Consider the following 14494-nt stretch of genomic DNA (forward strand, 5'->3'; position numbering starts at 1 on the left):
AAAAACAAAGAAGGGATCCCATCCAATTACAGTATGATGAACCCGGACTTACAGGATCATGAGCCAGAGGAAGCTGGATCATGAGGAAGCCTTCACAACGCTGAGGAACAGGTACTCCACAAGGCATCATCTCTTCCCTGAGAGTGCTTCTGACTTTTATAACCTTGGGAGGGGGCGGGGCAACATGACTCACACCTCCCACCCACACACGCACGCACATACACACACCTGAGGATGTTAATAGGTCCAATCTAAAGAGAGCTGTCTGTTAATTATCACAGATGCTCTGCTTCAAGATGGCAACAATTATGTCATTGTAGAGGAAACACCTGCTCTCTTTAGGGCCACTGCACCACTGATTAGGGGATAACCAAAGGAATGAACCTAGAAGATCCTGCCCTCCAAGGCCACCAATGGAAGGCAAGCAGTGAACTGAGGAGGGAAAAGTACTGCCCCGGGTCCATGATACACTGGTAGGTAGGATTTGACATCCTGTACCCACAGTAGCTGCTGTCCCCACACTTTGACCATATGCTTTTGAGAAAGCTAGACATGAGCACAGCACAAATGGACCACCTGGTAAAGGATTCAGTAGACTAACTTCAAAAAGCTCCAAGAAGCCCAAGAGAGCACAGTTAAGTGGAGCTAGGAAGATTGTGTGAGATATGAAAGAGAAAATCAAGTGAAAAACCACTTCTGAACAAGAACCAAACAGAAATGCTTAAAATTGGGAGTGGATCTTTTAAAAAGTTCACTTGAGGATTAGAGAGGTGGCTCAGTGGCTAAGAGCACTCAGTGGTTGCTCTTGTAGAGGACCTGAGCCCTCTACATCATCACCATCGTCTGTAACTCCAGTTGAAGATGATCCAACACCCTCTTCTGGCATCTGATACTACATATACATAATACACATACATACATACTATGTATGTACATACACCCATAACATAACATACATGTGCAAACATACAAGTAAAATTAAATTAAGTTAAAATAGAATGGCTGGAGCGATGGCTCAGCAGTTAAGAGCATTTGTTCCAGCACCCACATAGTGATTCACAACCATTCATAGATCCACTTTCAGGGAATATAATACCCTCTTCTGATGTCCTACAGGTACTGCACACACATGCTGTCCAGACATACATGCAGGAAAAACACTTATACACATTAAATGAGACACATAAACCTAAAATAATTTATTTAAAAAATATATTTTAGAAAAATCATTTGAAAGCCTCAACTACAGAGCACATCAAGTGGGAGAGAGAATGTGAGAACTTAAAAAAGACATACCTTTCAAAATATAGAATTCAGACAAACTAGGAAAAGAGGACATTCAAGATTTGAGGGATGGGCTGGAGAGATGGCTTAGTGGTTAAGAGCACTGACTGCTCTTGCAGAGGACCTGAATTCAATTCCCAGCAACCACATGGTGGCTCACAACCAACTGTAATGGGATCTGATGCCCTCTTCTGGTGTGTCTGAAGATAGCTACAGTCTACTCATATAAATAAAATGAATAAATCTTTTTTAAAAAAGATTTGGGGGACAGCACTGAATGGGGGACAACCATTTCTATCACTGCCATACCCAAGTCAAGAGAATAAAGTTTAAATGTGTAGAACGATGAAATGCTAGGAGAAAACTTCCCTAGCTTCAGAAAGGCATGGACATGAGCAGAAAGAACCCTCATCGTTACACAGCCACAGTTACTGTCAAAAAGACAGAAGAGCACTGGGGCTTTAGCTCAGAGTGCCTGGTTAGCATACATAAGGCTCGGGGTTAAATCCCCAGGACAGCAGCAACGATAACCAATCAATAAACAGCTAAATACATGACAGAAAAGAGCTGCAAAATCTGCAAAGCGCTAAATCACATTTAATAGAAGCCTGGTTAGAGTAAGAGGAAATTTCTCAGCAAAAGCCCTATAGGCAAGGAGAGCTCAGAATGACATATTTCAAGTCCTGAAAGAAAACAACTGCCAATCAGGATCACTATACTCAGCAAAGCTATCCTTCAGAAATGAAGGGGAAACAAAGAACTTCCAAGATAAGCAAAAACTGAGGAAAGTGGGGACTAGCAACCCCACCTTACAATGGGGTATTCAGAAGTGAAAGAAAGATATCATCCTGACAGTATGCTAAAACAGTAATATTAAGAGACACAAAAGAGAAACCAAAGGATCAAATATTGTCCATATAAGTAACCATCACATCGGGAAGATGTGTTGGAGGGAAACAAAAAGTATCTAAAGCAGCTAGAGTAAAACCAACAAGGCGGCAACCTGGATCTTTCAGTGAAACCTTTGAGTGAAAGCAACTAAATTCCCCAAACAAAACATAGAGGGTAGTGAGCACCATAGTGTATGCCTATGCACACACTTCCAGGAGTCAAGAGGCCCAGGCAGGAGGACTGTGAGTTCAGAGCTATCCTGCTACATAGTGAGTTTGAGGCTAGCTACATGATGAGACCCTGTCTCAAAACAACAAAGATTAAAAAAAAAATCGAAAAACAAACAAAACAACATCAAAAGAAAGAAAGCTCACCAGCATCTGCTGCTTCTAAGAAGCCCTAACACCAGTAAAGGCAAACAACAGTTAGTGAGAGAACGAAAACGACTTCAAGCGAATGGACGTGGGGGAAGATTAAGATGAGTAGACTTAAAAGGGGGATGTTTATGGTCCTAGCCACTACACCTAGTCTGAAAAGTATTTTTATTTAAGTGTCTCCACGTGTGTGCCCCCCATGTGTGTGGGTACTCACAGAGAACAGCAGGTACCAAATTCTCTGGAGCTGGATTACAAATGTTTGTGAGCCACCTGATGTAGGTGCTGAGAACTGAACTCGAGTCCTCTGGACGAACAGCAACAAACATTCTTACTCTTAACCGCCGAGCCTTTTCTCCAGCCCCAGTAACACTTTAAGTGGTTCGTCGCTTTCTTTTTTCATCCGTTTACTCAAGATGACTTGGAGTCCCAAAGATCAAAAGTTCTGGAAAAGTCAGTATTTAGTCTTGGTCCTTCGTGTGTACTCAATACCGAAGAGAAAATATATGTGCTTAATCCATCTCTTTTTTAAAATGAATTGTGGCAAGAACAGTGTGAGAGACACGAAGGCCCGCTAGGAGACATTGGCATGTCTCTAAAATGGGACAGAGAGTGGAGTGGAGAATTTGGGTGTAATGAAGGTCTAGTATGTGTTGAGTAGTGCGCTAAATACGGCTTCATTCTTTGTCTTATTTAGACCTTTCCAAACTCCACAGCAGTATGTACTAAAAATTGATCAAAGGGGCTGAATATGTAACTTGGTAGAGTGCTTGCCGGGCATCCTAAAGGACTAGGTTCCCTTCCCAACACTGTATACATGGGGTGTGGTGGTGTATGTCTATAATCCCAACACTCAGGATGTGGAGGCACAAGGATGAGAAGTTCAAGGTTAGCCTTGGCTGTACCTCGTGGGATGTTTAAAGTTAACCTGGCCTACTTGAGACACTATTTTTAAGACAGACAAAAAATCAAGCACACACATAAAAACTAAGTTAGGATAAGAGTTAGGGAAGCCTGAACTCACAGTCCGGTCTACCTGGTCTCTTAACATTGTGGCCTGTCCTCTGTGTGCATTCGCGCGCAGGCCCCTCCCCCGGCGCTCCAGTGACGTCATCACGCGCAGCCGTGCGGGCGCCCTCGGGGCTTTTAAATGGGGCCTTCCTAGGCGGGAAGCAGCGAGTTCAGCAAAGCGTGTGTGGAAGTGTCGGCTTTTCTCGGGGCCGGAGCCGCTTGGGACCCTGAGGTGGGCGGAAAGGCGGCTGCGCGCGGACTCCGGCCCGTCGGGGACGCGAGGGGCGGGAGAGGGAACATGGCGACCCGGTCTGAGGCAGCGAGCGCCTCACCGGACTTTCCTCCCAGGCCCTCCTGGGCGGCTTCCCTCACAGGCCCTAAGTGGCTTTCCTCCTTCGTCCCCTCTCCTTCCCCGATACATTGTCTTCCTTTGCTTCCCTGCAGTTCCCTCGGCGTTCACTGTTCCCTCCTCCACCCCTTCAGCCTCACACTAAGGGGAGAGGAGAGGTAGGTGGGTGGAGAGGGAAGCCCGTGAGACCCCACAGGTACCCAGAGGCCAAATCGTGCATTTGACTCCTAAGTATCTCAAGGCTGCACGGGGTGACTGACAGGACAGGCACCCAGCGTGAAGAAGTCCAGAGACAGTTTTAATTCCGATGATACCTCTAAGGGTGCCAGTTGAATTGTTTTCTGGAATTGCTCGCACCTGAGTCTCATAAATGCAAAGTTCTCTTTGAAAGGGACAAGCTCCTTGGGATCCAGAGAGCCTTTTCTTTGTGTATCGCATGTCATATACTGCCCCCATAACTATATAACTGGAGGAAGTAGAAACACGATTTATATTGATGGTAAGGAAGTGACGTAAAGGGAAGACATCGATAACTCTGCCATAGTATAAACAATGTGAAAACACCCTTGGTTTTGGTTCTTACTAACTCAGCTAATGTTGAGGGTAACGCTCCTTGGATAAGTTAAAAGAAACGGACTCCGGTGTCATTCTTGCTACTGAGAACCAACCGTTCTGCCTGCCTGTGTGTTTTATAGTCAGTTGAGGGTAGATGTTAATTAAGCAAAAGTTCTTTCTCACCTGCGTTAAGATGGGTTTGATCTTGACCTTTCGTTTTTTCTTCAGTTGAATGTAGATTCTAGGAAGGATCCAATCCTCACTCTCTGGAAACCTTCACTTCCAGGCTGAAGTAATTGTGGGCTAGAGTGAAGGAGAGTTCTAGGAAGATGAGCTCTGGCATAACCATGAGTGAACCAAGGCTGAACTGGTGAGTTGGACCTCTTCCTGATCCACTGTGGAGGAGTGATCGGGAGATGGTGGCTATCTTAGGGACATTTCTGGCCTATAGAGAGTTTACAATTTTTAACCCCCAGGCTATCAGAAATTACCCTATTCCTATACCAAACTTATTGAGTTATGGCTAAAACTCCTAAAATGAAAACTCAACACAGGTTTTTAGTTATTTCATATTGTGATTAGAGTTTAATTCTTTCACTCAAGCAACATTGGCCATAACATATTAGTCTCAATTATAATGGGATTTTTTGTGGGTGGGCGGATGGGGGCTGGGTTTCTCTGTGTAACCTTGATTTACCTGGAGCTCACTGTGAAGACCAGTCTGGCCTTGAACTCAGAGAGAGCCACCTGCCTCAGCCTACCTGAGTGCTGGATTAAAAGTGTGTTCCACCATGCCCAGCCTGTACTGAATTATTTAAAATCCTTCCTAGTATTAGAAACTAGTATTCCCAGGCTGGGCAGATACTCCCACACACCTCTGGCACCGTGAAACCAAAGTGGTTTCGAAGTGTTACAGCTTCCATTCCCACAGATTAATCCTTGGATTAATTAATCTCAGTATTTCAGTTCTTTATTTCATCTAACCAACATTGGCTGTATTAGTCTCAAACTAATTTTGATGTTATAAAACTCATTTATTACTTTAGGGATGGGTTTAGGATAATTACCTGATTTAACAAGTCAAATCAAGTTAACAGTAAGTAGGAGAGCCAGTGTTTTCACTTGACACAATAGTACATAACCCAAAAATAAGTTGTTACGTTTTTAACATTACCATTCATGGCCAGAGGTGAGCCCGACCCTGACAGACCCTTGATTCTTTGTCATTTTGTTCCACCTTTAATGTTCAAGCTTCTGAATTTGTATACTACCGGAAAACAGACTGTCAGAGCTTGAGAGTTCCATACTGCCCCAAGCTTAAAGCAGTCTAAGAAGTAAAACATGTAAACACACAAGGCACATGAGATTAAACTGCCTAGGAGGTGACTATCTGGGAAAAGCTGGGGTAGAGGTCATAAGTTACAGCTCTAACATTATGCTTCTTTGTCTAGCATGAGATTTTGAATTGTCAAATACAAGTAAATTACTTTATTTCACAGGGATGTTACACCCAAAAATGGCCTTAAAGTCTTTTTCTCTCCAGAAAATTATAAAGATCATTCCATGGCTCCAAGTTTAAAAGAACTCTATATTTTGTCCAACAGGTAATGTTCATTTGGTTATTTATTTTTGCATTTCATTGCTGTTTTACTGATAACTGAAATTTTATGACTATGTTAGTAAACATTCGAATTATAAAAATGTGAAAAATAAAAGAAAGCTACTGTTAACTCTTTGATATTTACCTTTCTCCACACATAGCTGTATGCTTATATACACAGAATGAGATCATAGTTGTAATTACCTCAGAGCACCATAAAACATTATAATTTTATCATTGAAAATCAGTGTCTTGTATTTTTTCCATGCATACATATGATATTTTACCCTTAATCTTAATAATTGCCTATTCTCTATTCTTTTTTTTTTTTTTTTTTTTTTTTTGGTTCTTTTTTTTCGGAGCTGGGGACCGAACCCAGGGCCTTGCGCTTCCTAGGTAAGCGCTCTACCACTGAGCTAAATCCCCAGCCCCATAATTGCCTATTCTTAATATATGTACTCTAAATTCCTGTAGCAAGTTCTATGTGGGATTTTTTTTTAAATTTTGCAATTATTTTTGTAAGGTAAATAGAAATTTTGTCAGACTGTGTATATTTTATATTTTAAAGATGGTACCAAATTGTCACAATTTTTTCTTCTCTGGTATAAAGTGACTACTCAGAGACCTTCCTCCCCACATGCCTGTAACATCTCCTTTTCCTATTTTGATTGACTCTGTCTGTTCTTTTTTGGGTAACTCTGGAGACCAGAGATGCAGAGGAGCTTAGATCTTCTGTGATCCTGTGAGCTTTTCCAATGGAAGGTCTCTCTCTCTCTCTCTCTCTCTCTCTCTCTCTCTCTCTCTCTCTCCACCTTTTCCACCTTAGTGTTCTCAGCCTGTTATTCTACTTACACCTCTGTCTTCATTTTCTCTTGCTTTTGATCAACATTTGAATATACTTAAATTTCTGTTTTAAATAAGCCCTTCCACATTCTTTTCTGTTCTCTCTTCTTTCCTTTGAACTTACACTATGTTAGAGGTATATATGTGCTGACAAGAAGTGAGGAAAGATAAACTGTAAGGCATATTGCAAACATTAACATAATCATGGCGGTCTTTCCACAGCAATAATTATCTTAAGTATAGGTAGATAAGACTTCTCAACTTAAGGCAAATCAGCAGATGATTAAACAACAGGAACAAGTCGCTTTCTGAAGCGTTCCTGTGGCATGATGGGGGAGCTTTGACAGTGGAGTGTCCCTCGGTCTCCTTCCAGGTGCTCTGGTTTTATAGTTTTGTACTCTCAACCTAGTCTATCGAATCCAAAACACTGAGAATCAAGGATGCTTCTGTGCTTAGTTTATAATAAGTGTGTGTGTGTCTTCTACTACACATATCAAAGTACCCTCCTCTTTTTTATATAATAGGAGTTATGGTAGTATACATTATGGTACTGTTCCTGGATAACTACTTCTGAGAAAAGCATGTTTGCATTTATTTTGATAGATCCTGCCAGTTTGCTCTTTAAAACATTAAGTCTTTATTAATATAGTCTTTGGTAGTGTCAGCTTTAGAAAGTTAAGATTTATATATATGCATCTGTGGATTATTTAAAGCTGTTATTTATTGATGTTCAATTTTTATCATTTCCTGGTGATAAACTAAATTTTTAAAACTTTCCAATAATTTAGTACCTTTGATTATTTTAAACTAAATAATGTTTATCAACCTTTATATCTTTTTCCTTTTATTTTAAATGTTCTTAAGACCAAAGGAGAAATAGTCTGGGATTGGTCTGGTGCTATGTTCAAACTAAGACCCTGGAGAATTGCCAAGAGTCCCAAACTAAGTTCCAGGTTATTACTTGTAAAATTTCAAGGGAAGAAGCCAGAGTGCAAAGTCAGCACAGTGCCCAAAAATGATGTACCAAAACACTCACGAGTGACTCCTCAAAAATGTTTAAGAACTTAGCAGAAAGCACTAAACTATGAGTGAGCAAAAGGCCAAGTAACTCAGTGTACTGGCGAATTAAATGTCATTTTGATACAAGCTAAGGTCATTTTGGAAGGAGGAAACCTTGAGAAATTGCCTCTGCCAAATTGGCCTATGGGTAGCCTGTGGTACAATTTCTTGATTGATAATTGATGTGGGAGGGCTCAGCTCAACTATGGGCTGTGCTTCCCCTGGGAGTGTGTTCCTAGATGCTATAACAAGATAGACTGAACAAGTCATGAGGAGCAAGCCAGTAAGCAACTCCTCCATAGTCTTTGCATCAGTTCTTGCCTTCAGGTTCCTGCCCTCTTTGAGCTCCTACCCTGATTTGCTTTAGTGATGAACTGTGATATGAAACTGTAATCTGAAATAATAAATCCTTTCCTCCCCAAGTTACTGTATTTGGCCATAGTGTTTTATCACAGCTATAGAAACCCTACCTAAGACAACTCAACAAAATACTGAATGATGGCTCAGCAAAGCCCTAAGGGTGACTTGACAAAAGTGTTCAGTTGTCACTGAACACACAGCAGAAATGTCAGGTGGTGAATCTGAAATATATTGCCCAAAGGTGGCTTAACAAAAATTCCAAAAGATGACTCAGCAAAATTCTCAATAGTAATTCTGTAAAATTGCTAGATGGTGACTCAACAAAAATCTCCCACAATGGCTCCAGGCACAACTGTGAGATGATTGTACAATACCCAACAATGAATTCAATGTCCAGTCATGATAAGGACAGTATACTCTTAGTAGAGAAAAAGCAGGAGCATTATGTATACAACCCTTTGGCTTTATTTTCCTGAAGAAAAAAATCAAAGAGTCCAATATCTATATAAAAAAAAAAATCTTCAAAGGGGATGACACCAGTCTCTTTAATGTCAGTTCAAACCTGTGAGCAACAGAAGGGTCTCTGACAGACCAACTTGAGATTCGAATAACAGACTGAGTCTCAGGAAGATCTCTATATGCAAATCCTGAGTTTAGGACAAGTGGATGATGTGATGCCTGAGAACAGCTGATGAAGTGACCCATCATCTGGGAAAATACCCAGCCACAATCAGATTAACAGGTACTTGATTTCAAAACAAATTTCAGTATCTTACAGATCAGCATAGGCAGTAATGTCACTGGGTCTAAGTTAAATCACCTCATCACACCATAAGAAAAGTTATCTGCTCATGCTTGCAGAGCTGAGTCGTGATGACGTAGATGACAGCTTAGGGAGGCGGTCACCTTGTGTTCCAGATCACAGAGGAACAGGGGATGAAAGAATCTGGACAGGGGTTGGGGATTTAGCTCAGAGGTAGAGCGCAAAAGCGCAAGGCCCTGGGTTCGGTCCCCAGCTCCGGAAAAAAAAAAAAAAAAAAAAAAGAATCTGGAGACAAGAAGGCACCTTGTACAAGTTCTCACTTCCTTAGTAATTGAGCAAGGCAAAGTCTATATAAGCTAACCTGAAATTTATTCATAGTCACAGAACTTGTGGAAGAACACTGCTGTAGAGAAAAAAATTCAAACATAGCCAAGTTAGAACTTTAGCAGGGAATACCATTATACCCAATTCTTGGATTCCATGAACACATTATCCAATTCACTTGTCTGTGCATCTACCTTTAACCCTTTGCTGTATTATTGCACCTTGTTTGGTCACCTTTCAAAATGAACTGCTAACATTTGTACTTCTGAAAGTAACATAGTGTTGTTTTTCATTTTTCATGGAATCATTTAATATCTCAATTTTATAAACCATGGTATCAGGGAAATTTACAAAGTCACTAGACCCAATAAATGTAAATTTACATGTTTCTTTCTTAAGGACCTATCTCCAAGGCTCTTGAGGATTTTTTTTTTAAGATTTTATTTATTTTATATAACTGAGTACCCTGTCACTCTCTTCAGACACACCAGAAGAGGGAATCAGATTGTGTTGCAGATGGTTGTGAGCCACCATGTGGTTGCTGGGAATTGAACTCAGGGCCTCTGGAAGAGCAGTCAGTGCTCTTAACCGCTGAGCCATCTCTCCAGCCCCGAGGATTTTTTTTAAATGTGCATTGGCATTTTGCCATGTCTGTACCATGTGTGTACAGTGCCAAGAGAGGCCAGAAGAGAACATCAGATCCCCTGGAGCTGGAGTTAGAATTGTGATCTACTAGAAGTGAATGCTAGAAGTTGAATTCTAACAGTTAGTCTGCAAGAGCAGCCAGCTCTAAACCACTGAGCCATCTCTCCAGCCCCCTTTAGGATTCATAATGAGAGCAGAGTGGACAATGACAGAGCCTCCAAGGAACACAGGCCTCTGTCTGTGCTGCATGTTCTCTTCTGGTATCCTGTTTTCTCATTCTACCTGTTGGAAGTTTCTTCCTCCAGGATTCATCTTGTGCATCTATAAGGAGTACATGTGTCTTGTAATGAGAGAGGTTATTGAAAAGCTTTCTGAACTCCCTCTTTCCCAATGTCTTTCCTGAACCCTTTGGGGACCATTTTTTTCCTTGTGTTGTTTGTTTGTTTGAGTTTTTGTTTTTGTTTTATTTTAGGTAAGCATATAAAATAAGGGGTCCCATCATGCTATCTTTATATATACATTTCATTATACTGTTTCCCATTCATTCCCTCTGCCCATGTTCTCCCTATCACTGCCCCAGACAATAACTTGTTGCTGTCTTACTGCGTGCTGTCTACTATCCTCTTGATTTCTCACCTCCCTTAAAAAATCTTCCTCTCCACCGGTGATTCACTTCCTAATTTTATGACCTATAAATACACACACACACACACACAACACACAATATATATATATGTTGAACACAAATATAAAGTTTTAAATGTAAGTCCATTATCCCTTGTTTGTTTTTTTTATTCTGGCTTATTTTGCTTAACCGAATAATTTCTAGTTACATCCATTTTCTTGTAGATATTCTGATTTCATTTTTTTCAACAGCTGCATAAAATTCCATTGTGTGTGTGTGTGTGTGTGTGTGTGTGTGTGTGTGTGTGTGTGTGTTTTAAAGTTCTTACAATTGTTTCTGCCTTCATTGTTTTAGGTAAAAATTTCTAACTTCATCTCCTTATGTAAGTCTGGTTAGCTCAGAGCTCCTCTGACCTTTTAAAGCTCTGCCTGCATCTGCGTCTTTGAGTGCTAAGACTGTAGGTGTGGCCACTGTGGCTGACTTTGATAGTAGCCTTCATCCTACTGCTGCTTCTTAGTTACTTCCATGGTTCTTTGTAGTCTGTTTTCAGCATTTCCTAGGCATGAGCTGTATAAAGGAAATGATATTTTGCTGGAAGTTAGGCTAAAAAAAAAAAAAAGACTCCTAAAATCTTTTTCTTAGAATATGCTTTCCTTTCTTCAGATTTTTTTGTACAGCATGATTTATTAGTATGACTTAAGTTTTAGTGTGTAAAAGCACAAAGCATTGAATTAATTCATGTTTCTGGATTTTTTGTTATACCAAGGAACTGGTTTTGGGGTTCAATTATTTAGAACTTTGCTTGTTGGGGGAAATATTCTTCATTATTATCCATAATATAGCAATTGTTATGTTCTCTAGCATGTTGGAAGAAAATATACCTTTAATTGTGTTGATTTCAAACTGAAATCAGCCCCATCTCATCGCCAAAAGGTGTTTTATTCTTAATTTCAGTATAGGAAGCATTCACTAGACCTGCTGTACTCACATGAATGTTTATAGGATAAAAGGACCACCAGACTAACATGGGGTTAGCAGTGTGAGTAGGGTAGAAAGTCAGTATGGCTTTTCTCCTGGGAACATCAAGTTCATTACAGTATTTGAAAAGTTTAGCTGAGAGTAAATGAGAAAAACAAAGAACTGTTCATGGAGAAATAAATACCTGCCTTTATCTAAAATTAAACATTCTGATTACATATCCTTATAATTGAGTTTTAAGCCAACAAGTGACTGAATAGTTTTGAATTTGATGATCTATAGTTACTGTTAACCTGATTAATATAAAAGAAAACTAATCTCCAAGATTTGGGTAGACTTTGAGATGGAGCCCAGAAATATCATCTCCAAATGTGTTTTTTAAAGAAACTGCCAAACCAGTCAGCCTAGAGTCTAAGAAACGGCTTGGGACCTTCTTCTATCTCTGAGCAACTTGAAGTAAAAAGGGAAATGGTAGCTGACAAAATGAAGGAGGAAACTTCAAACTATCAGCTGAAATAAGTGCAGTGGTGTAATGTATGTGGGAGTGCTGTTGGGTGCTTGTGTGCACCTGATGAAGATTTTGACAGCACTGCACTTGAAAATGATCTTGATGTGCTGCCTGCCGTTTCATTCTCTGCTGGATGTAGCCAATTTAAACTGCTAGAATGTCTTGACATTCCTACTCGGGCATATCTGAGTCAGCATCTCAGTGCTGCTGCAGCTTAATTAAATTTGCCAGTTTGTGCCAGGAGGACAGACATGTTCTCATATTTAGAGAGACAGCTGTGAAGCAGTATTGTGAAGAGTTGCGGACACAATACTGTTAGGTTTGAATAGCTCTCAAGACATATTCTAGTGAGAAATCAATTTGCTGTAATATATTTCTACCAAGATCAGCAGTTAATATTCATTTTGTTAACCTAAAATGAGATAATTTTATACAGTTATTGGAGAAACTTTGGTAGCTAAGTATGTGTTTTCTTGTGTGTATTTTAGAGTCAGCCTGAACATAGAAATTTTAATTTCCAAAATTCACTTCCCTTTAACTAAGTTATTTGTTGAGTTTTTCATTCATAGTTTATCTCTGAAGTGTTTTAAAGTGACTTTGCTTTATTTGGGGGAGTAAGGTTTTTAACCCTTTTCTAAAATGCTATTTTCAGACTTTGGAATTTATACTATATTTATTCTACTATTATAAATTACTAGTTCCTAATATAAGTCCCAAACCCTTTTTTTAACAAATATTATAAGAATTAGTGTACTTTTTAAACATTTTTTATTGGATTTTTTTTTTTAACATTTCAAATGTTATCCCCTTTCCTGGTTTCCCCTCCAAAAACCCACTATCCCATCCCTCTCCCTCTGCTTCTATGAGGTACTCCCCTACCCAACCACCCACTCCTTTCTGCTTCCCTGCCCTGACATTTCCCTATACTGGGGATTGAACCTTCACAGGACTAAGAGTCTCTCCTCCCGATGAGGCCATCCTCTGCAACATATGTGGATGGAGCCATAGGTCCATCCCTGTGTACTCTTTGGATGGTAGTTTATCCCTGGGAGCTCTGGAGGTGGTCTGGTTGGTTGATATTGTTGTTATTCTTATGGGGTTACAAACCCCTTCAGCTCCTTCAGTCCTTTCTCTAACTCCTCCATTGGGGACCCTGTTCTCATTTCAGTGGTTGGTTTCGAGCATCTGCCTCTGCATTTGTCAGGCTCTGGCAGAGCCACTCAGGGGACAGCTATATTAGGCTCCTGTCAACAAGCACTTCTTAGTGTACACAATATTTTCTGAGTTTGGTGGCTATATGGGATGGATTCCCAGGTGGGGCAGTCTCTGGATAGCCTTTCCTTCAGTCTCTGTTCCACACTTTGTCTTCATATTTCCTCCGGTGATTATTTTTGTTCCTCCTCCTAAGAAGGACTGAAGAAGCATCCACACTTCCTTCTACTTAAGCTTCTGTGGTCTCTGAATTGTATCTTGGGTATTTAGAGCTTTTGGGCTAATATCCACTTATCAGTGAGCGCATACCATGTGTGTTCTTTTGTGATTGGCTTGCCTCACTCAAGATGATATTTTCTAGTTCCATCCATTTGCCTAAGAATTTCATGAATCCTTGTTTTTAATAGCTGAGTAGTACTCCATTGTGTAAATGTACCACATTTTCTGCATCCATTCCTCTGTTGAAGGACATCTGGGTTCTTTCTAGCTTCTGGCTATTATAAATAAGGCTGCTATGAACATAGTGGAGCATGTGTCCTTGTTATATGTTGGAGCATCTTTTGGGTGTATGCCCAGGAGTGGTATAGCTGAGTCCTCAGGTAGTACTATGTCCAATTTTCTGAGGAACCGCCGGACTGATTTCCAGAGTGGTTGTACTAGCTTGCAATCCCACCAACAATGGAGAAGTGTTTCTCTTTCTCCACATCTTCACCAGCATCTGCTGTCACCTGAATTTTTGATCTTAGCCATTCTGATTGGTGTGAGGTGGAATCTCAGGGTTGTTTAGATTTGCATTTCCCTGATGACTAAGAATGTTAAACATTTCTTTAGGTGTTTCTTAGCCATTCAATGTTCCTCATTTGAGAATTCTTTGTTTAACTCTGTACTCCATATTTTAATAGGGTTATGGGATTCTCTGGAGTCTAACTTCTTGAGTTCTTTGTATATATTGGATATTAGCCCTCTATCAGATGTAAAGATCTTTTCCCAATCTGTTGGTTGCCATTTTGTCCTAATAGTGTCCTTTGCCTTACAGAAGCTTTGCAGTTTATGAGGTCCCATTTGTTGATTACTGATCTTAGAGCATAAGCCATTGGTGTTCTGTTCAGGAAA

At 40.3% G+C, this 14494-nt stretch overlaps 1 protein-coding gene across 20 annotated transcripts in view; it reads left to right on the top strand.

The window, feature by feature from the left end:
* Positions 1–3668: 3668 nt before the first annotated feature.
* Positions 3669–14494, top strand: part of Ice2 (interactor of little elongation complex ELL subunit 2) — a 41567-nt gene continuing 30741 nt past the window's right edge. For all 20 annotated transcript variants that reach the window (XR_015627010.1, XR_015627009.1, XR_015626999.1 and 17 more), the window contains 3 exon segments: positions 3669–3792; positions 4693–4834; positions 5964–6068. Coding sequence is in view for 1 of the 20 variants with exons in the window: in NM_001191108.2 (NP_001178037.1) it covers positions 4794–4834; positions 5964–6068 (146 nt within the window). In the remaining 19 variants the exon portion in view is untranslated.

Source organism: Rattus norvegicus, chromosome 8 (genome assembly GCF_021556685.1).
Source record: "Rattus norvegicus strain SHRSP/BbbUtx chromosome 8, alternate assembly SHRSP_T2T, whole genome shotgun sequence".
Taxonomy (NCBI): Eukaryota; Metazoa; Chordata; class Mammalia; order Rodentia; family Muridae; genus Rattus; species Rattus norvegicus.